At 40.0% G+C, this 24,836-nt stretch overlaps 1 protein-coding gene across 1 annotated transcript; it reads right to left on the minus strand.

The window, feature by feature from the left end:
- Positions 1-647: 647 nt before the first annotated feature.
- On the minus strand, positions 648-23,203 carry LOC113113268 (ribonuclease inhibitor-like). The gene is made up of 6 exons (XM_026279411.1): positions 23,001-23,203; positions 19,540-19,710; positions 7,015-7,185; positions 1,485-1,658; positions 1,170-1,348; positions 648-840 (listed from the first exon to the last, which is right to left on the minus strand). Coding segments are annotated over exons 1-6 (900 nt in total). The 3' UTR covers positions 648-838.
- Positions 23,204-24,836: the final 1,633 nt, after the last annotated feature.

Below are 24,836 nucleotides of genomic sequence, written 5' to 3' on the forward strand. Positions count from 1 at the left end.
TCAGACAGAAGTAGAGATAGTCTTTCAGGAAGCAGAACAGAATTTAGCACTGTGCCATATTCAGTTTGGATTTTGATTAAATTATTCAACTGTGCTCTAGTTTCAGAATTACAATGATATTAGAGCCTTCATATCATCGCCCTCCACAGGTGTACTTCACATTTTGAGAGTGGAGTCACTCTTTAGTGTAACTTGTATTCAGGCCTCTCTGGCATTGTGAGCACTTGAATACACAATGCAATCAAAATCTGATCCCTTATCACGCTAAAAACCCATCAATCATGTATCATCACATTTGACTGCTGACTGGCTAAAAGTGAAGCAGGCAACACCAGAATCAGCATCAGCATCAGCCGAAATATTTCCTGTGTTTCAAATATGATAAGAGTCCCATCTACATCAACAAGTATATACTTGATGCAGTTATAGTAAAAGCTTATAAGTAAAAGTTATTTCTTCATGAAATGAGTAAAGGATAAAATACTTGAGTTATTTTTTAAATATTCTCAAGTCCAAGAAAATTTGTTAAAAAGTGTACAGTGTACACTTGTAGTGTATTTAGTGTTACAGCTACATTGTAATTAATATATAGTGAATCTTAAACAATTCCAACTCGCTGATGGTGCTTTCATGGGCCCTTGTTTATAAAATTGAGTTTTAAATGATAAAGTGATTTCAGGTCCTCTAAAAAATCATTGTGGAAATCTGTAATTTAAAAGAACAGACCAGCATAAAGCAAAATCTGTCTTGAGTCTCTATTGATTGTGTGATTGTGCTTCTGTATTGGCTCTTTATTCACCATCAGCTGATCCTGGGGAAACTGGACTGACGTCTAAAGTCCTGCAGTAAAACACATGAGTATGAGACATTACTGCTGTCATATCACATCAGCAAAAACAGCCAAAGATATTAGCATATTCATATTACAGATATGAATGAAAAACTGCTTATAGATGAATTACATGATCAACAACTTACAAACGGAGTGATTGTAAGAGATCTATATTCATACATCAGTCAGTAAATTAAACTCTCATTAAACAGTTTAAAGTACAGAGACTAAAGTGGAGCTGAATTATCTTATTTTCAGCTTTTTCCAATTACACACATATAAGGCCTGTTACTAAACTTAGGCCAAATTAAAAAGTAAAAAAAATATATATACTCACAGATTTGCACGTGGTGTAGTATGTAATGTGGATCATCCCTCATATCAGTAAACAACTTCCTTACTGATTGTCCTATATTATTATTATGCAGAATCAGTTGTCTCAGGTGTCCAGGGTTTGATTTCAGAGCAGAAGCCAGAGCAGCACAACCTTCATCTGTGATCCCAAAACCCCTCAACCTGAAGAGAACAATGAAACACTCCTCACTTTCTGTTCAGATCAGATTTAGAAGATAATCCATTATAAAAAATAAAAACACTAATCAATGTGCTGTGTTTTTGAAGTTACTTTAAAAGAGTCTGAATATGATCTTACCACAAACTCTCCAGTTTACAGCGAGGATTCTCCAGTACAGCAGAGAGCTGATTTACTGCAGAATCACCTACATTATTGTCAGACAGATCCATTGCTCTCAGGTGTGAGGGGTTTGATTTCAGAGCTGAAGCCAGAGCAGCACAGCCTTCAACTGTGAGACTACATAAATACAACCTGTAGAGAACAATGACACACTCTTCACTCTCTCAGATCAGATCGGATGTCTTTTCATTTTCCTGTCATCTGGTAAGCACATTCATATGCACATCCTGATGGCTAAAACTTTGACTTAGGAGGAGTTTCTTCCCACAGACCATCAGGCTCCTAAACTCAAACTCAGTCTCTTAGCTTCTACATGACTTCACTTAATTATCAGTAAGATACTAAATATACTGACATTGACACTAGCACACAGAATTTTCTATTTTTTTTTTATTTACTTTTTTTTTACTACCTCTATTGCTGCTATGTAAATACAAACTTTTGCACATTCTTCTCTTGTACATTCCTGCTAATAATATTTATAAGTCTAAAGTATACTGTCCTGCAAATTTTTTTTATCTTACTTTTTCCATACCACATTTATATATAATTTTCTTGTGTTTGTATTCTTTAATAATTGCACTGTCCATAGAGCGGACCTGATTTACATTTCACTGCTGGTCATATGCTCTCCATATAACCATGTATGTTGACAAATAAAAATCTTAAATCTGGTCATGGACAACTACTGATGTATAATGCCATATAGTACAATAAATGATAAGACACTTGTTCTTTGCTTTGTTTTATTTTATATAAGAAAGTATAACATTAAAATATATTATATAATATATTAAGTGCACATAAGCACACACAAAACTTACGGAGGGAGGGATTCTAGCAGACCAATAACAGCGATTGCGGTGCACGTAGAATTGACGTGTTAGATTTTTGGAGAGGTGCACGTCAGGCTTTGGTGTAAGGGAGTGCGTCTATGTGTAGGTCCGATGCAAAAATATAAATCAGCCTTTGGGCATATTAGTATTTTCACCCCAAGAATGCTGTTTGCCCAGTTATTTTTATCTTTTGCTGTTTTGCGTCAGTAGAAAATATCAGTTCACATTTCCAAACATTAATTTTGCCATTATTTTTTTAAATAATAATCTAGTGAGATTTTTGAATGCACAAGCATTCTGACAACAGCCGATGCTCCACATGGAAATCTGATCGCATCATCATCGAATCTGTCTCTAATTACATGAAGAAACAGATGAAACTGTGACAAATTAAATTCAAAACAACTGTGGTCAACTTCAAAAAACTTCAAGATGCTTGAAGAAAACTTTCTGCAAAGCTACCTGAAAAACAATGTGCAAGTGATCCTGGACAAAAGCTGTTTTAAATGCAAAGGTTGGTCACACCAAATATTGATTTCATTTTGTTAATAGAAGTCAATTGATAGATAAAATCCATTTATGACATTATTTTTTAAAGCATAATTACATTATATTTACATAACTGCCTAAAACTTCTCACAGTACTGTAGCTTTGGAGGCCCGTTTCTTAAAATGTCTTGAAGACATTGCTAGTTATTCTGGATTTATGTAGTTTTTGTCTACTGAAAGTTGTTTGGAAAGGTGTTTTGTCAGCCGAACCATTGTACAAACCACTGATCCATATACTGCCTTGTTTTAATTTGTGTCAAAAAATAAATATGTTATAGTATTTTTTATGTATTTTTGGTTATTGTTTGCAGTTTATTGCATGGATCTATGTTAATTTTTTTCCAAAGTGTAGACATGGACATAGTTCTCAGCTCAATACTAAGTGCAATTATTTCCAGCTCAAATCAGCTGAAGTCGCAACAGCAGAAAGAGACTGAACACTTCATTTCATTAATTCCATTCAAAAAATGAAACTTGTATGATGTACATTATATATTCATTCCACACAGACTGATATATTTCAAGTGTTTATTTCTTTTAATTTTGATGATTATAACTGAAAGGTCATTGCTAAAGAGGCTGGCTGTTCATAGAGCACTGTGTCCAAGCACATTATAGAGGGCACAGGGAAGGAAAAGATGTGGTAGAAAAAAAGTGTACAAGCAATAGTGGATAACCGCAACCTAGAGAGGATTGTATGGTGCCCGAGAGAGCTCAAGGCGCTGCAATTTAAGAAAACACATGCAAATTGAAAAAACACCAGCAAATAAAAAAAACCATCTTTATCAGTTTGACAACACAAGTGTTGCAAATCCTCAAAACACATGCAAATAACGAAATGCACTGCAAATCCTCACAAAACATGCAATTTAACAAACGTGCTGGGATTTGCTTAATCTGTAGTGGCTACTGGTCAGTGGAGTTGCTGGTGAACTGAAAGGTGAGGTTTTTTATTTCATTAAATTTTTTTAAACACCCTGATTGCATGATTCATTTATCTTTTGGATATGATTAGCCTAAATAAGCTGAATAATTACATGTTTAACAGTAAAACTTTACTTAAAGGCCATGTTGCAGGTTAACCACCACTTTCGATTAATGGGTACATAAATAACTCAAGATATGTATATCATTTTTTAAATGTCTCAAAAATGGGCTTAAAGACCTATTTTTTAAGTTTTTGGTATAAACGTTTTTTTTTTTTACGCAACTCGGTGATGACGTCATGTTGGGGAGAGGTCGAGGAAAGGTAGTAGCCTCAGTCTAGTATGATGCCGCGTTCGAGGCAACCCGTATCCCGTGTTTTTCCAACCTTAAACCCGTGAAAGTGCCCTGGAACGGCAGTCAAACCCGTGACTTTCCACCCGTGAACTCGTGTCTCATACTAGATCGATGTACTCCGATTTCCTAGGTCACACAGCACGCAAAACAACGATGACAGCCCCTACGAATAATACTGCCTACGGATGCAGTGTTTATGCAAGTGGTACACGTTGAAAAAAACGATTTTAGGTCAATGCAACGTTGCAATAAAATAAATAATCTAGTTACAATTCCTTGCGCTCAGAAAGTTTGGCGTAACTTTCCTGGAACGGTACAAAGTCGTTAGTAGTGAAATGAAATAGTGATTCCGAGCTCAAAAACCTGCAGCATCAGAACTATAGCGACTGACTGGAATGAGGAAGAGGTGTCAAGAGCCAACATGTATGATGGCCCGCAGCCGTGTAATTTCAATCGAGGCAGCCGGGAGAGGGCAAATGAGGAATTGCCAAGAACTGATGTCCGTCAAAGCCTGTAATGCATGGTCCGAGGAGAATGAGTGGAGTTGGTGAAGTGTCCTGGTGAGTTGCTATCATTTAGAATCGCAGCTGCTCGTAAACTAGCTCCAGTGCACAATAACGACACACACACACACACACACAAACATACATACATATATATATATATATATATATATATATATATATATATATATATTTTTTTTTTTTTTTTTTACTGTCATTGAGTAGCACCGAGTAAAAAAATCATTGTTTTCTTTATATCTAGTGGCAGTGATCATGACGTTAGTTCAGATAAGTATCGGTAACCTTTGTCATAGTGTCGTAGTACTCGTAAACTTTGTCTTTGTCATCTAGAAATAGAAGGCATCATGCTAGCTATATGGACGTTTCTAAGCGTTTATCTCTTCCTCCGGTGAAAATGTTGTTCCAAATGTAGCCGTGTGTCTGTCCCTGTGTTTGACAGGAGCTTGTGTGGGTGCTGTCCCATGGAAACTGCGCTGAAAAGCTTATGCTGTAGGGAAGCGAGTGCGTTTCGGTCGCTGTTGGTCGATATCTCTCTATCTATCTATCTATCTATCTATCTATCTATCTATCCATCCATCCATCCATCCATCCATATATATGTAGTCTATCTATCTATATATATATATCTATGTATTTATCTATTTATCTATAATCTGCGCTATCTGAATACTCTCGTCTACTACTCGTCTCTCTCTAGTCACTCTCAATGCTCTCAAGGCGGGCTTTGGTAAATTCTCTCCCCAACGTGATGTGATGCAATGCATTGTGGGGGAAAGGAGAACGCTGTAAGATAGTACCTACTTTTTCGTATTATATTCCGTTTTGTGATACCCAACAACATAAAATACAATGGATAACAGTTTAAATTTATATTACCAACAAGCAAATTGCACAAATTCGTTAAAAAATTAACCTTGCAACACGGCCTTTAAAATGGCTAACTTTAATATCCTCAGCTAAATATAATTTCAAGGTTTATGAAAATAAATTTGCAACGCTCCATTAATTGTTTCTTAATTTGCATGTGTTGTGAGGATTTGCAGTGTGTTTCATTATATGCATGTGTTGTGAGGATTTGCAACACTTGTGTTGTCAAACTGATGAAGAGGTTTTCTTCATTTGCTGGTGTTTTTTCAATATGCATGTGTTTTCTTAAGTTGCAGCGTATTGAGCTCTCTCGGCCACCATAGGATTGTGAAACAAAACCCATTCAAAAATGTGGGGGAGATTCAAAAAGAGTGGACTGCAGCTGGAGTCAGTGCTTCAAGAACCACTTCGCACAGACATATGCAAGACATGGGTTTCAGCTGTCGCATTCCTTGTGTCAAGCCACTCTTGAACAACAGACAGTGTCAGAAGCATCTAAAGACAAAAAATACTGGACTGCTGCTGAGTGGTCCAAAGTTATGTTCTCTGATGATGTAAATTTTTCCTTCAAAGCATTTCCTTTGGAAATCAAGGTCCCAGACTCTGGAGGAAGAGAGGAGAGGCACACAATCCATGTTGCTTGAGGTCCAGTGTAAAGCTTCCACAGTCAGTGATGGTTTGGGGTGCCAGGTCATCTGCTGGTGTTGGTTCACTGTGTTTTCTGAGGTCCAAGGTCAACACAGCCGTATACCAGGAAGTTTTAGAGCACTTCATGCTTCCTGCTGCTGACCAACTTTATGGAGATGCAGATTTCATTTTCTAATGCAGATCAGGATGCAGATTTCATCACACAGTGCCAAAACTACCAGTACCTGGTTTAAGGACCATGGTATCCCTGTTCTTAACTGGCCAGCAAACTTGCCTGACCTTAACCCCATAGAAAATCTATGGTGTATTCTGAAGAGGAAGATGCGATATGCCAGACCCAAGAATACAGAAAAGCTGAAGGCCACTATCAGAGCAACCTGGGCTCTCATAACACCTGAGCAGTGCCAGAGACTGATCGACTCCATGCCACGCCGCATTGCTGCAGTAATTCAGGCAAAAGGAGCCCCGACTAAGTATTGAGTGCTATACATGCTCATACTTTTCAGATTTCTAAAAATCCTTTCTTTGTATTGGTCTTAAGTAATATTTCAAATTTTCTGACATACTGAATTTGGGGTTTTCATTAGTTGTCAGTTATAATCATCAAAATTAAAAGAAATACATTTTTAAATATATCAGTCTGTGTGTAATGAATGAATATAATATACAAGTTTCACTTTTTGAATGGAATTTCTCACATAAATCAACTTTTTGATGATATTCTAATTATATGACCAGCACCTGTACTTTACATTGTGTTTTATGTGTGAGAATATATCTTACTGCAGGCTCTCCAGTTTACAGCGAGGATCCTGTATTACTTCTGACAGCAGAGTCAATGAATGTCCTACTCTATTATTAGACAGATCCAGCCCTCTCAGGTGTTCAATGATTGATTTCAGAGCTGAAGCCAAAGCAGTAGCACCTTCCTCTGTGTAACGACAACCCCACAACCTGTAGAGAACAATGACACACTCTTCATTCTCAAAGGTCAAAAATTTCACAGAGCAAAAAAACATAATCAAAAACTTCTAAAGTCTCATTCAAGCAGGATAAATGGTACTTTATAATGGCATAATTTTCATTATTATACTGTCTGTAATTTATTTAAGAAAAAGTAATTTTTTATGTCACTACAAAGCTGAATTTTATAATGTTATTTATTTATCTGTACTAAGGTGTGTGTACATGTGTGTGTATGGGCTTGACCTACATTACACAGCAAGTAAATTCAGAGTGCAGTATGTATTATGTTTAAGATCTTTACCCCTACATTTTGAGGGCATCACAGCTGTCCCTAATCCAATAATCCAGATGCCTAAATGTAAACTTACAGTACCACAGTATCCACACTAAAAGAGAGTGGCGCGATGTGACAAAAGAAAACCCATTACAATCAGTGATTTTGTTTTCACTAGATTCAGAGCAATGTAATGCAAAAAAAAATATATTAATAATACTTGACTGTAAACTGATGCCCTGTTCTATTTATGACATACTTCGAGCACCACACTAATTTTGATACAAAAGGACAAATGCATTTTTAATGGTTGCTTTGTCGTGTTTGGCATAGAAAGCTGTTGTGGAGCAGTGTCACAAGTGTACAATATAGACACTAGGGTTGGAAATCGTTAGAAATTTTCTGATTCCGGTTCCATTAAAATCCTTAAATCAACAAATAAAAAAAATAGTGGTAAGGAAAAATGCACAATACTCAAATACTTAATGTTCAATACTGTTTATTACTTACTGTCAACTTAATTTAAAGGTTGGCAATGTCAAAATTCAACATATATTTATATAATTTTCCGGAACTGATTCTGGTTCCATTTAAATTATCTATTTTGTTTTTTTACTATTTAACCTTCATTGATTGTTGTCAGACACAGACGAGGACACAGAGGATTCAGTGATAAGGTAGTTTAATGTGAATCAGAGGTTTCAGACACAGGTGAATCTTGACACGTGGATAGAACGGTGACAACACAACTCCCCTTATGGTGAACGGTGATCCAGATGGTGCTCAGATGAAGACGATGGGGACAGGAAGACTGACGAGGATGAAGAGGGTTCAAGAGTTCAGGTAGGTTTAATAATGGCGTTCAGGCAAGTGAGGAGATCGGTGCAAGACCAGACGATGAGTGATGGTGACTGATGGCTTTATATGTGGTTCTGGTGATGATGCACAGGAGTTCAGAATTCGGGTGATTGGGGACGAGTGGGTGTGGCGTAAGTGTACGATTCCGGGAGTGTAGAAGGTGTGGCTGTGACAGTACCCCCTCCTCCACGGGCGGCTCCTGACGGCTGGGATCTTGTGCGACGACGGGGTCTACCTCGGCCACGGGGAGCGGGGCGGTCTGGATGGTCTTGATGAATGTCAGTGAGAAGGCTGGGGTCCAGGATGTCGTTACGATTAACCCAGCAACGCTCCTCCGGGCCGTAGTTTTCCCAGTCCACAAGGTACTCCAGTTGAGGACCCCGTCGTCGAGAGTCGAGGATAGCTCTCACCCGGAAGATGTCGTTGTCGTCTTCGATGGCCGGAGGAAGAGGTACGGCATCATCACCAGGTTCTGTGGATGGAGGAGACAAAGGTTCAGTGAAGGGTTTGAGGAGTGAGACATGGAATGAAGGTGAGATACGGTACTGTGCAGGGAGTTGGAGTCTATAGGTCACTTCGTTCAGTTGCTGTTCAATAGTGAATGGTCCGATGTATCGGAGGCGGATGTCCCTCGTCGAGAGCCAGACTTGTTGTCCAGGTTGGTATTGCGGCGTGGGTCCTCAACGAGCGTCCGCTTGCTCCTTATGCCTCCGCACTGCCCGCTGGAGATGCACATGAGCCGAGTCCCAGACCCTCTCGCTCTGTCGGAACCAGTGATCTACCGCTGGGACCTGCGAGGGCTCACCTGACCATGGGAAGAGCGGAGGTTGGTATCCAAGGACACATTGGAAGGGGGTGAGCCCGGTGGTAGATTGCTGGAGGGAGTTCTGAGCGTATTCGGCCCAGGGTAGGTACTGGCTCCAACAGTCCTGGTTACGGTGGCAGTAAATCCTCAGGAACCTCCCCAGCTCCTGAATCTTACGCTCCGTCTGGCCGTTGGTCTGAGGATGGTATCCCGAGGAGAGACTGACGGACACCCCTAGAAGACGGAAGAAAGCTGACCAGACTCTAGAGATGAATTGGGGGCCTCTGTCGGAGACGATATCTTCTGGGATGCCAAAGTGACGGAAGACGTTGTGGAATAGTGCCTCTGCCGCTTCGAACGCAGTGGGGAGTCCTTTGAGAGGGATGAGTTTACATGATTTTGAAAACCTGTCGACCACTACCAGTACACAGGTGTAGCCTTGAGAGAGAGGGAGGTCAGTCATGAAATCAATGCCGATATGGGTCCATGGACGTTCAGGAATGGGCAGAGGCACCAGTTTACCTTCCGGGAGTCTTCTAGGGGTGTCTGCTATGGCGCAGACGGAGCATCCTTTGAGGTAGCGGACCGTATCCAGAGCCATCGATGGCCACCAGTAACGCTGTTGTAGGAGCGAGAGGGTCCGCCTCCTGCCTGGGTGTCCAGAGCCCGGAGAGGTGTGAGCTAAGTCCAGGAGGGTAATCCGATGTTGAGGGGGGACGAAGAGTTTCCCTTCTGGACCTCCCGGCGGAGCAGGGTGTTGAAGGTTTTCCTGTGCAATCAGATGATCAATACTCCACTGGATAGGACCAGAGATGTATAGTAACGAAGTAGAACTACTTCACTACTGTACTTAAGTACTAAAAGGCGGTATCTGTACTTTACTAGAGTATTATTTTTTTCTCCTACTTCAACTTTTACTTCGGTACATATTTTCGCTGAGTTTAATACTTTTACTCCGATATTTTTTTAATGTGCTGCATCGTTACTCGTTACAATTATAATAATGTTACGAATCATTCCATTACAAACCACTGCCAGAACTGTAGATGACAGGTTTGATGAAGCTGGCACATCATTGAGCGAATCAAGCGAGACTGCGCGTGCTGACTGAACTGCTGTGAAGAGAGAGATGAACACCGAGCCGAGCCAGATAATGACTCGTTCACGAGTCAAGAACCGATTGCATCGGTTTTCGGATGACCAGTAACGTTAGTTCTTTCTGACAGTTCGATTCAATAAACCAGTTGAAGAAAACAGTTCACCGATTCTTTTGCGCTCGATGCAATGGCGTCATTGGCGTTGACTGCACATGGGCTCTTAACATTAACACAGAATCAGTTCAGAATCAATCACCAAAATAATCAGTTCGGTTCCAGACGCTCTGTGTGTCGGTTTGCTTCACGCTAAATCACACATGCGCAGTATCATCAGCTCCTCGGTTCATGAATCGGACGCGTCTGACAGAAACGGTTCTTGACTCGTGAACGAGTCATTATCTGGCTCGGCTCGGTGTTCATCTTCAGTTCTCTCTTCACATCAGTTCAGTCAGTGTACTGTTTGAGTCAATGAATTACTCCGGGATATTGGTTTGTTTTAACTCAGAGGGAGTGTCAGACACATTAAACAAGTTAACAGCTTAATTCATCTGTGGATTAATGCGTATTGGAGACGCGAACTGTTTAAAACGATTCAGTTCGATTTGGTGGACTGTTTCAAAAAGATCCGGTTACATCGAATGATTCGTTCGCGAACCAGATATCACAAACTGCTTTGTTTTTAACTGTCTTACAACAGACACGGAAGAGAAGACAATGCTGAATAAAGTCGTAGTTTTTGCTATTTTTGGACCAAAATGTATTTTCGATGCTTCAAAAAATTCTAAATGACCCTCTGATGTCTTAAGGGTTTGAAACAACATGAGGGTAAGTTATTAATGACATCATTTTGCAAATTGGGCTAACTAACCCTAGTAACCCTTTTTTGTTTACAAGAAGTTACAGTCAAAGGAATTGTGATTGTCCTTTAGGTTAATCATTTGAAATAGTAAAAACAATATGTTCAAACTTTTGACTACTTTCTTTAATAGCTACATAACACAATACTTCTACTTTTACTTTCAGTACTTGAGTAGTAAATTTTAAAATAGACTACTTGCAATACTTAAGTACAAAAAATGTTGAATACTTTAGTACTTCTACTTAAGTGTGGTGCTTAAAGAGCACTTCTACTTCTACTCAAGTCACTTTTTTGATAGAGCACTTGTACTTTTACTCAAGTATGGTTCTCTAGTACTTTATACATCTCTGGATAGGACTAACTATCATGGCTGGAGGGAGGATTGGTTCTGGAGATTCGGGTTCGGGATCTGCTTGATGAAGACGGGAGAGGGCGTCGGCTCTATTGTTCTGGGAGCCAGGGCGATAGGTGACCTTGAAGTTGAATCTCGTGAAGAACAAGGCCCATCTAGCTTGGCGATGATTCAGTCTTTTGGCTTCACGGAGGTATTCCAGGTTCCGGTGGTCGGTTACCACCTCGAAAGGGAACTGGGCTCCCTCCAGCCAGTGACGCCATTCTTCCAGAGCCAGCTTAATGGCCAGTAGTTCACGGTTACCGATGTCATAATTCTGCTCCGCCGGGGATAGCTTCTTCGAGAAGAAGGCACATGGATGCAGTCGTGGTGGATTCCCCTGCCGCTGGGAGAGGACTGCTCCGACCCCGGTGAATGAGGCGTCCACTTCCACGATGAACTGGTGGCTGGGATCAGGGTGGATGAGGATTGGAGCGGTCTTGAAGGCTTGTTTGAGCAGGTGGAAAGCTTCAGTGGCCTCGGGGTTCCAGGACAGAGACTTGGGCCGGTTCCGGAGGAGAGAAGTTAGAGGGGAGCTGAGTAAACTGTAGTCCTTGATGAATCTTCGATAAAAGTTGGCAAAGCCCAGGAAGCGTTGAAGTTCTTTTATGGAGCCGGGTTGAGGCCAGTGTGTGATGGCGTCCACCTTCCCCTGGTCCATCTTCACGCCACATGGGTCGATGATGTAACCCAGGAACTGGACTGAGGGCGTATGGAATTCACATTTTTCGGATTTGAGGTAAAGGTGGTGTTCCCGGAGTTTTCGGAGTACGAGGATGACATGATGGATATGTTCTTGCTTGGATGTGGAGTAGATGAGGATGTCGTCGATGTAGACAATTACGAACTTGTTAAGGTAATCTCTGAAGACTTCATTCATGTAGTTTTGGAAGACGGATGGACTGTTGGATAACCCATACGGCATGACCCGGTATTCATAGTGCCCGGAAGGAGTGATGAAAGCGGTCTTCCATTCGTCCCCCTTCCGGATGCGGATTAGGTTGTAGGCGCTCCTCAAGTCCAGTTTCGTGAAGATCCTGGCTCCGCGTAGTTGTTCCAACGCCGCTGGGACCAGGGGAAGAGGATAACTGAATTTGACGGTTTGTGAATTGAGGTGGCGATAATCGATGCACGGCCTCAAGCCTCCGTCCTTCTTGGCCACGAAGAAGAAGCTGGAAGCGGCAGGGGAAGTAGATGGTCGGATGAACTCCTGAGCGAGGGCTTCCTGTATATACTCCTCCATGGCCTTCTGCTCCGGGATGGACAGGGGATAGATTCGTCCTTTAGGAAGGGTTGCTCCAGGCAGGAGGTCAATGGCGCAGTCCCATGGCCTATGAGGTGGTAGCTTCGTTGCCAACCGCTTACTGAACACATCCTGGAACGCCCGATATTCAGGAGGGATGATATGATCCATCTTCGTGTCGGGGCTCTCCACTGATGTGGACTGGACCGGTAGGGAAGACTTCCTTAAGGGAGGACTGACCTTGGGGACTTTAGCTGGAGGAGTGATGCAGGTCTGATGGCAGGACATTCCCCATTTCAGGATCTCGCCAGTGGGCCAATGGATGTGAGGTTGGTGGAGGTTAAGCCAGGGGCGTCCCAGGATGATGTCTGCGGTGGATTCCTCCAGCACCATGAACGTGATGTCTTCGTGCAGGAGTCCCACGCGGAGGATGATTGTGGGGGAGAAATAGTGGACACGACCCTTGCCCAGCGGCTTTCCCTGTATGGTGGTTACTTTGAGTTCGACAGGGCTTCGGTGATGTTTTGGCGTTGAGACGAGTTAAGGTTTGCCGGTTGATGAAGTTCCCCGCCGAACCGGAGTCGATGAGGGCTTGTACTGAAACAGAAGAGCAACGGTGTCTTAGAGTAACCCAGGTCTTAGTTAGATGAGCAGTTTGAGGAGGTATATGGATGGTACTCACCGCTGGGCGTGGAGGTCGAACTGGACAGGATGGTAAGAGGTGTCCATCTCCCCCACAATAGAGACATAGCCCGGCGTTGATCCTCCGCTGACGTTCCGATGCGGACAGATGGTGAGAGTCCACTTGCATGGGTTCAGGTGCTGGAGGAGCGACAGATGGTATAGCGGGCGGAGGAAGTACAGCGGGAGTGAGCGGATGACAGGCAGTGAGTCTCTGGGCAACTCGAATGGATTTCTGAATGAGATTCTCTAGTCCTAGTGAGTCTTCGTACACAACTATCAAACTTTGTATCTTGTCATTCAATCCGTGGCGATATGCTGTAATTAAGGCAGTTTCATTCCAGCCGCTTATGTAAGCGAGAGTACGGAAGCGTATGGCATAATCACTCACAGATTCATCTCTCTGTTGGTGAATGGTAAATAATTGGTCATGGACAGACAATGCAGAAGTTTGATGGCCAAAGACGGATTTTAACTGGGAACAGAAGTTAGTGACGGATCCAAGGGCAGGTGAGTTCGAGTCCCAGAGAGATTCAGCCCATTGGAGGGCCTTACCTGAGAGTAGGTTGATGATGAAGGCCTCTCGACTGCGTTCGGAGGTGAATAAATGAGAGGTGGATTCCATATAGAGGAAACACTGTAGCAGGAACCCGCTGCAATCCTCCGCCGTGCCGCTGTATGTCGCTGGTTTGGCCATGGGACTCGCAGGGGCAACTGAAGAAGTGACCTGAGTTGTAGCGGTGTTTGAGTTGTTGACAGCCGGTGAAGAAGGGGGAGTTTGTTGCATCAGTGAGGACCGTACAGCGTGAACCAGTTGCGTGAAGGGATCCGCGGTGCGGTCCTCGCCCGTGTCCGAAGAGCTCTGCATGCGGTCTGGTCTTCTGTCAGACACAGACGAGGACACAGAGGATTCAGTGATAAGGTAGTTTAATGTGAATCAGAGGTTTCAGACACAGGTGAATCTTGACACGTGGAGAGAACGGTGACAACACAACTTCCCTTATGGTGAACGGTGATCCAGATGGTGCTCAGATGAAGACGATGGGGACAGGAAGACTGACGAGGATGAAGAGGGTTCAAGAGTTCAGGTAGGTTTAATAATGGCGTTCAGGCAAGTGAGGAGATCGGTGCAAGACCAGACGATGAGTGATGGTGACTGATGGCTTTATATGTGGTTCTGGTGATGATGCACAGGAGTTCAGAATTCGGGTGATTGGGGACGAGTGGGTGTGGCGTAAGTGTCCGATTCCGGGAGTGTAGAAGGTGTGGCTGTGACAATTGTAGTGTTGCTGGAAGGAAGTAAGTAATGTTTAAGTTCAAAGTTGATGTTTTTACAAAGCTTTTTCAAGCAGGAATAAGCTGCTTGGCCAAATAGTCCCTTGAGGACTAAGACACTTGTTAATTTCCCTAAATTAATTAAATATAAACTGTTATGCTTATAACCATGTAGGCACACTCTCCATAAAGCCCCTATTTTACAAATAATAATGCAGTCAGGAGATGCAATGTGTAATTCGGTAATTATTTTATTTTATTTGTTTGATGTAATGACACATGCCACTAAAACAGTGTGTTTTTGTGAAAACATTTATTTGCCTCATTAGGCTATAGGCTATAGTGTGTTATTTGCGTATTTATGAATGCATATGAGAGAATCAAATGCGATTAACTATTATTATTCTTTATGACATTAATGTGCAAGTTCAATGTGCAGAGTAAAACAGTGTTTACTGAAATCAGGGAGTGAACTAAAAAGAAATGACAACCGAAAATACAATCTGGATCTTTATGCAGTAAGATAGTCAATGCAATTTGAATTAAACAGCTTTGTTTTGAAAACTGGCAGCTTTGCTTATTACTTTAATTGTCAACAATGCTTCCAATTAGGCTATTTGGTGCTTGCCGAGTGGAACATTGAAAAATATTCAATAATAAATGAAAAGCTGGACTAAATGCATTTAAAGTCACTGCGCTGCGTATTAACCCTTGTGCATTGTTCAAATTCACTACCCTTTCGCTGTGTTCAGGATGAAAACATCCACTCAATTAAACTGCTGTAAAAAAATATATATATATTCATTTTGCATAAATCTGTTAATCAACTTCAGTCCTGATCAAAACTACCAAATGTTATAAAAAACTCCAAGATTTTAACTCTTTAATTGCCAAGTTCATAAACGATCTCACTGATTTGGGGGAAAAACACACAAAATGAATTATTTTCAATATAAAAGTAATTGTGGCTGGATTTTTTTTTACTTTTTATAACAGTCTTGGGCATGTCAAAGATTAGTAGCAACATTGGCTTTGATGCATTTTTAGTTTTTGTGCAGCATTAGATTTTAATTTTTTCTCCCTCATTTACTGTTCGTGGCTGTTTTTGCCCCATTGGCTTCCATTATAACGACATTTTTTGATTGCAAAGCCATGACAATATATAATCATGCATTCTTGATTGTTTGTGGTTTTCCCTTTTGGGAAGAGGTAAAATTTGTTATTTTTACAGTTGATCACTAGGTGGGACCATTAACCCTTTAGATAGGCCTGTGCAAAAAAGTTTCTGGCTTGTACAGTCACCAGCGGCGCCAGGGGGGATCTTGGGCCTGCCAAAAGACCCTGCCAAAAGACCCTGCCAAAAAACGCTGGGACCCCCCCCATTTGACCCCCCACCCTCTTCCTGATTAAAAAATATATATCCGGGGTAAAGATTAAAAAATGTTTCTCTTCAAACTACACAGAACAATAATAAATACCGGTAATAATTATTTCGACATTTATTCTTACAATGAACCGAGAACCGTTTCTGTCGAACGCGTCCGATTCGAGAACCAAGGAGCTGATGTTACTGCACATGCGTGATTCAGCATGAAGCAGACCGAGACAGAGGCTAGTGAGAAAGAGGAAAATGTAGAGTAACGAACATTTTCTATAGTTTTTACTATAACCGCTGTTCTAAATTATTCTGTAGAACAGAGGGGAAAAAAGCCATCAGGTCGGCACAATTTAAGACATTTCAGTTTCTAATCCCAGAGCTATATTATTATTTTAAACTTAAAATTGTCTTCTCTATTGTTTCTTTTTCAAAACTGCATCAAAGCATTTGCTGCTGTATCAATACATAATCGTCCATATCTATACGCGAATCAGCAAGGAATGCATCACAATATATTGCTGTATTGATATTTTGAACACCGCCATTTAAAGCCTTGTTCCATGTGCCTCTTTTATACTTTGAGCACCTGCCACCGCAAAGGTCTCTGCACAGCCCTGTTCAGAGGGAGTGTCAGCCATGTTAAAAAAGTTAACCGCTTAAGTAATTTGTGGATTAATGCTTATTGGAGACGCAAACTGTTTCAAACGATTCAGTTTGATTTGGTGAACTGGTTCAAGAAGATCCGGTTAAATCGAATGATTCGTTAGCGAACCGGATATCACTAAACTGCAGTGCTGTGAACACAAAACAGTAACGGAAGAGAAGATAATGCTGAATAAAGTCGTAGTTTTTGCTATTTTTGGACCAAAATGTATTTTTGATGCTTCAAAAAATTCTAACTGACCCTCTGATGTCACATGGATTACTCTGGTGATGTTTTTCTTACCTTTCTGGACAGTATACATTAATGACATAATTAAAATTTTTGGGTGAACCAACCCTTTAAAGTTTGAGCATTGTTTGCAAACTGCAATTGATTGATTAATTAAAAACAAAAGTAGTTGATATGCTGTTGTTTTTGATGTTTAGTAGCAGTAATATGCAGTTATTAGCCGTGTCCACTGTATTTTTTGTTGGTTTTAATGAGACTTGAAATGACCAGGAATTTTTTTAAACTAATCAATTATCTTTCCGGCTCGGACTGCAGTGGTAGCGTATGGGGCTGTCACGTGATTAAGAAATGACTTGAACCCAAAGACCACTGTTGCCAAGTCCACTTATTATATGCCACTTTGGGCTTGTTTTTCTGTAAAATCGCTTACAAATATTGGTAGTCGCGGGTCGCAGTTTTTTTAGCTTGTTTCTAAAGGGTAGTTGGTTATTTGGGCTTGTTCCCAGCTCCATAATAAGTTATCAAGCAGATATTTTCCCTATGTTATGTAAACGTAGGAGTTCTAGCCTGTTCTCTCTGTCCCTCCCTTTTCCCCATACACACAGGAGACAGCAGAGTTTTTTCCCACCCACATCCTGTTTCTAATTGGCTCTGACCCAGATGGCAACAAGTACTAGCCAATCAGAAGCAGAGCAGGGCAAGTCAGTGAGTGATGCAAACTTTAAATAAATGCGTGTTTTTATTATGCAACAATAAATAAAGAATTTGTGAATTCAGGATGATATTTATTTGTGTGTGCAAATTTTAATTATCAGATGTTTACTGTTGTAATAATACAAATCTCCATATTCATCGGGAAGAAGGAGGCGGGAACCGGCGCACAATCAAAACATAATTTTAATATTCAAAAATAAACACAAAACAGCGCGTCAGCCCCTCATGGCGACTGACGCGCACAAATAAAAACAAACACATAAAATAACGTCCCAGGCCTGGTCCTCTCTCGTCCTTCACTATAGTCGATCCAGTTTTATATCCTTCCATCTCCTACGTGGGACTCGATACTGGCGGTGGGGCGCAGGTGTAGCTCATCTCCAATCACTACACCTGGCCTCACTCCTCGTTCCCACGCCTCTCGGCCCCGCCCCACTCGCCACAACTGTATTTATTTATTTATTTTTCTCTTCCCAGAACCTAGGGGGTTCCGTAGAAAAAAGTAACTTGTTTTGGGCTTGTTGTCAGGCCTGGTTGCTTATTTGTCTCGCGAGATCTGGCAACACTGCCGAAGACTTATCAGACAAGAGGTGAGCTAATCACAGACTGAAGACCCAAGTAAAAAAATGAATGAATCTTTTCTGTATCTTATAGCATTTTAGTTTTGTATTGTTCGAAGTGTAATCAACGTTTGCATAAGTACTAGATGTGCTGGGGAAGTAACACGTAACATTTTAATTACATTTTGCTAAAATGAACGAAATGACTCGAAAAAAGATTCGTTCATTTTGCTGAACGAGACTCAAACGTCCGAGTCGGTGAAATGATCCAAACTTCCCATCACTATCAGACTGAAGTTCTGGAATTCATAGCAGCTTTCATTAGCCAAGGCCTGCCCGACTGACATGTGAAAAAACCAACCACAGTTCGTTTTGTTCATCGTCATGTTTTGAGGTGTGGAAATGCCGCCACAATAACAGACCGGTGTGTAAAAGATTCTATGCTGCGAACTTAAAATATTTCACATACTTTTGAAAATTGTCACAGATCTAAACAGGATGGCGTTCTTGTTTCATGAGGGGGTTTTTGGCGCCATGGTATCTAGGCGAAACGTTAAAGAACACGACACACCTCTCGCAGAAATCCTGTAGAATTCAACCAATCTGACAAGAGGGCCTGGTATCGGATCGGTATCCAGATGCCAGAATTTGTTGTGGTATCGGTGATATTTCCGATACTAGTATTGGAATCGGAACAACTCTAATTTATAGTATAGTAATAATAGCAGTGTAGCTCTTATTTGCATTTGAAGCGGTATTACAAATCCTGTAAACATATAGAAGGTAAAATTTGGATTTCTCTGGTTTCTGCACTGGTGTTTAGCACAAACTGAAGTATCTATGCACACACTCGCAATGGAAATCCAAGATTTTTGTGTCCCATATGCATCAGGCGTTTAGCCAACGGTCCGAAAGCGTGACGTCTGAGGCTGAGAATAGGCCCTGTCCCAAATTGAACACTTTATGTGCACGCTCGTCTGTAGAGTGAGCGTCATTGGAAACAATATACTCAGTAATTAAAGAGGCAGGGCGGCATTTCTGTAATTTGGTTTGTGACATCCTTTATAGGAAACGCCGGAGCAAGGCTGCTCAAAGTGCTTGGTCACATGTCGGAACAATCGTTTTTTTCGGAACCGAAACGTAGAATTTGCTCATGGCTCCGGTTCTTTAACAAAAAAACAGAACCGATTCTGAATAAGAACCGTTTTTCGGTTTCCAACCCTAATAGACAGTGTAAGAACGAATTCAGCATGTTCTTCATTTCTCAGTTCTGACTGTGTTAAAGTGAAGTCTGTTTATAGTCAATAAATCCTACCACAGTATCTCAAGGGAGTGAAGACTCTTCAGACCATCAGAGAGCAACTTCACACCAGTGTCTTTTAGGCTGTTATCAGACAGGTCCAGATGTCTCAGGTGTGAGGGGTTTGATCTCAGAGCCGAAGCCAGATCAGCACAACAATCTTCTGTGATGCCACATTCACACAAGCTGTAGAGAACAATGACATATTCTTCACTCTCAGTTCGATCTAGTTTAGCAGTATTGGTTTAGCAGTAAATCCGTAAAACAAATTTAAAACACAAATCAATATGCTTGATGGATCATTAGGCTGATGTCTGAAATGTAACAGCACAAAAAAAAACAAAAAAAAAAAACATACAAAGTCTCATTCATTCAATTTTTTTTTGTCTGTATTTTTACATAAAATGTATGTCTTGCAAAATGCAATTGTTTTAACTAGTGACAATATTCAGTGCATAGTTGAGTTTTTTTTTTAGATCTGTACAAACACATATGGAGGTGTAAAAAACCCTGATCCTGATCCACTATAAAATCCAAAAATGGCTGAATTACTAGAAGAAGAAAGTCAAGAGTTAAGTTCTTTCTACACTATTTGGGGTGGTCAAATCCTGAGCAAATGTTCATGAAGTTAATGAATGGAATGGAATCAATGCTGAACTGACCTCAACTGAACAATAACTATTGTTTTTTTCTGCTTTACAGCAAAGTAGATCTCTGTTGCATCATGGAATCATTATTTTCTTCTGTAAAATTTGATCTTTATTGTATAAAATGCTATATAATTAAATATGACTTGACTTGATCGATTGTAGAATGGGAACAGTTGTGGGAAAGTGAAAGCCATTAAACCAACTTCTTTTACATTAGGGTGGTAAATTGTAATGATAAAAACAATGAGTTTTGTTTTTTCAGGGTTCATTACAAATTAGATGAACCCAAGGTGCTACATGTATTTTGCCACTGCTACTCTACAGTAAACATCCTCATTAAGATCTACAAATCCTCATAATTTTTAACAAAAAAACATTTTAAAAACAGTCACAACCCTTACGAAAAAGAAGTTTATTCAAGTGTGCTATTAGTATACTTCTTTAAAACTAAAAATAGGAAAGTATGCTTTTAGTTTTTATGTACTTCTTAGAAATATACTAATAATACAAAAAAACTTTTATTTACAAAAAGTCTAACTATATTTGAACTATACTTGCGCTCCCAGAATATGTGTTTTTGCTGTTTTATGGTAGAGGGCGCTAGTACACATCTTCTGTACAGAATTTCCAAAAAAAAAAAAACAAGTGAAGAAGAAAAAGAAACAACAGATACTAACACATGTAGTCTAACATGATCATCTGACATAAAACAGCATCAAAACTGTAACGTTATGGAATAAAATGCAGACCGCTGAAAAGGTTATAATTACAGTCAAGCTTTGAGGTGTTGGTCGACTCCATCTACGTTTTGATTATCATTCAGAATCCAATTCATAGTCTTTTTTCAGCTTTTTGTTCAGATTGTTATTTCTTTATTTTTTATGAAAAAGAATCCATTAAGCTATAATAAAATATTTTTGTTTACAAGCAGATACTCTCTTCTTTCATTTGATGTTTTGTATGTTCAGATATCCATATAACAAAATATATACAAATTAAAACCTAAATCCGGACATAGTAGTATACTTAAAGAGCCAGTAAGATGAAAATTCTAAGCTTCCCATCACTGTTTATAAGTCCTGTACATTAGGTTTAAATCCATCCAAGGTTAAAAAACATTGTCATTTTGTCAAAATATCCTTTTAAAATTACCTAAATTCTCAGAGATCCCCAAACGGTTCACGCGAAGCTGTTCAAAAGATTCAGTTTCCTTAAACCCCACCTTTCGGTAGCATACTGTGTTCTGATTGGTCAACTAACATAAGCAGTTTGGATTGGTTGTTCCGTACACACCTCCACGGTAAACTATGCGTTAGCATCTGTTTGGGGTGAATTATGTCTTATTCCTCTCACCGCGAAGCAAACAGTAAAATAAAAAACTTGAACAGTCTCGCTGCTTTTTCTTCTGTGTGGGTGTATTCAAGCCGCGCGCTTCAGTTTGAATCTGAATACCGCGTTCAGCGCAGGGGCGTGGTCACATTAGATATAATGAAGGGAGACGTGAAAAATAGACATCACGTTGTTATCATATGCATTACTTTATCACAGAATATCTGTTTTCGGCAGCACTTGTTAAGTTTTAAAGTAGATATGTCAGGCTTTCTATAGATATCTCTCTCATGTCTCTTCGTTGAGTATTCAAGGAGTTACACTTCATTTTAATGACGTGTTTGTAAATGAAGATCAGCGCAGACATGCTGCAGACAGCACACATACTGACACATAACTTCATAATCATACTTCGCGTTGTGATTCGGAGATGCTCGTTGATCTAAATAAAGTTGGTAATGAACCCTCTTTTATGGCCAAACGCTTTGAAAATCCCGCCGTGTACTCACCGAGATTAGAAGAGCAGTCATCAGTGAAATGTTGTGAACACAACAAAAGGGATTTGTTGTACTGCTCTGATATTGTGGTAAAAATGAATTTTAGCCATTGGTTCTTCTGATCTTCATTCTTTGGCAGTGAAAATAAAACAAAATTGCCTTCACAATTAAAAACACACCTGTTTCCTCGACATGATGCTCTCACACCAACCATAGCGTCTGTGTGGGGGGGTGGGGGCAGGTCAGAGTTCGTTTCTCCCAACACGGTAGAAACTTATTATGCAAAGTGTTCTAGTGACGTACATAGAGATGGGCAAAAGATTTGAAATCTATAACGACTCGTTTCAGCGATTCAGAGTCGACTCCTTACTTTAGAAGCCAATAACTTTACAAATCGTGTACTTTTTGGTTTAATTACTTTGCACATTATTTACACTGATGGACAGCTACAGCATACACTGTAATACAGGTAATTTTTATTTCCCATCTGTGTGGCTCTTTAAAGTATGATGTAAAGTTCACTTACTTGAAGTATAAAACTACTAAACTAGTAATTTACTGAGACTGTACTTAAAAGTATACAAAGTATTTAATTAGTAAAATATCAGTGTACCTATAAGTTCAATTTAAATATAATTGCAGTACAAACTACAAACATAGAGGTATTTGTGTACTCAAAGTTTGTGACTGTTATACTAAACGTATACTTAAAAGTATACTTTTATATACTAGAAAGTGGGCTAATTTAGTCCCAACGAGTATTGAAACAGTACAGTTAGGCTACAAGTACTTCATATTATAAACTGCATGGTAGTGTCAAGTCTGTGTAAAGTCAGTGTGACCCTCATTCCTGCAGTATCATGTTACTGAGGAGCAGCTTATGTGTTCAATCATTTCCAGCTCAATCAGCTGAACTCACAGCAGCAGAAAGTGACTGTACACTTCAGATATAGAGTACTTTACATTGTGTTTCATGTGTCAGAGTCAGCCATGGTCTTACCTCAGTTTCTCCAGTTTGCACTGAGGATCCCTGAGTACAGTAGAGAGAGAAATTACTCCATTACTTCCTAGACTTCTATTTTTAGTCAGAGCCAGTTCTCTCAGGTTTGAAGGGTTCAATCTCAGAGCTGAAGCCAAAGCAGCACAAGCTTCATTTGTGAAACCACAATTATTCAACCTGTAGAGAACAATGACACTCCTCATTATCTGAGATCAGTTTAGCAGTAAATCCATTATTGAAGAGAAAAATACAAACACAAGCCCAAATCAACTTTTTATGGATCATCGGACTGAGATCTAAAATGCCACATATCAGTGGTTAAATTTCTTTTTTAAAGGGGTCATATGACATTGCTAAAAACATTATTTTGTGTATTTGGTGTAATGCAATGTGTTTATGCGGTTTAAGTTTAAAAAACACATTATTTTCCACACATAGATTTTTACAATTATTTAAATATAAAAAACATATTTACAGGCATGGCCGTAGCCAGGCTTTGAAAATTAGTGAGGTCCCGGGGGTTTCTATAATAACCCCCTTATTATAGAATTGTGCTTGAAAAGAGACAGAAATGTAGATGTTTTTGGAGGGATGCTCATTTTTAAATCATACCCTATTTATTGCATCAAAGTTTGATGATACTATATTTATGAGGTGGATAATTATATCGGTTGTTAAAACTTCCTATGGTCCAGACGAATTAAGTAAATAAGCAAAAGGTTAAGGGTAGGTGTCGGGAAGGCTTTATTGTCCCAAAAAGGTGGCATCCATTAAATTAGACTCAATAAGTTATTATTGCATACTGTTTTATAATGTATTACAGTACTGAGATGCAGATAATTGCCACTATTTGCAGTAAGTACTATATATAGCAGAAAATCCTGCTATTATAAATAGTATAAATAGAATCTATAGATATTTGCACTTAGTGTAAATAGCCTCTGCCTTTTTTGATAACTGCCAAAGTAATGCAGGCGATGCAATGTTGCCAGATGTTGCTATTAAAATGAACAAAAACCTATAAATAAATAAAATAAACTGAGATTATTCCAAATATTTTGGAAATTAGATAAAGTTATCGTTGACCCTAATCCGCAACTTCCTCCTTTATTAACTTTCTAAAGTGTTAAATTTAGAGGAAAAACAAGTCAAAATATGCTTATAATAGGCTACGTCTCACGCTCTCGCTCTGAAGACTCGTTCACTTCGGCAGCGTCTTGCAGTGATTATTTTCATACCACGGAAGCTAAACATTCTGAATTATACATGCAGACATTCATATGAGTAGTCTAGCAGCAAATTAGTCAATCAGAGAACAAATTTTATTTTCGAACGTGAAAACTTTACCGAGGTCCGGACGTCTGTGACCTCATAACTGGCTACGGCCATCCTTACAGGCTGTGAGTCAGAAGCACCAGACTATCCTTGCAAAGTTGGAACTGCCCCACTTTATAGAAGCAGCCGTTGTGCCACAGACACATTGTAGACTACTGGTAGAGGAAACAGTCCTCATCCTCCATAAAATACACTGCACACATCCGAATATTTGGGTTGAACTGTTCTGGAACATTATTGTAAATACAACTTAACCACTGATATCTAGTTTTGTGCTCTTCTAAAAAGACAAGGTAGTTTTTGCTTTCACAACAAAACACAGCGTCTCCACGACATGGGGGCAGCGGCAACAAAGATAAATAAAAATTATTCCTTCTTTCTTTGAGTGAACATTTGGTGGTGATATGCAAATCTTCCCACAAAGTGATGTAAATGTGGGGGCGTGTTAGAACGAGGTGTTTTAGGGGGGGTGTGGTTGACTCTTAACTTCTATAAAGAATA

Source organism: Carassius auratus, chromosome 13, assembly GCF_003368295.1.
Source record: "Carassius auratus strain Wakin chromosome 13, ASM336829v1, whole genome shotgun sequence".
Classification (NCBI taxonomy): domain Eukaryota; kingdom Metazoa; phylum Chordata; class Actinopteri; order Cypriniformes; family Cyprinidae; genus Carassius; species Carassius auratus.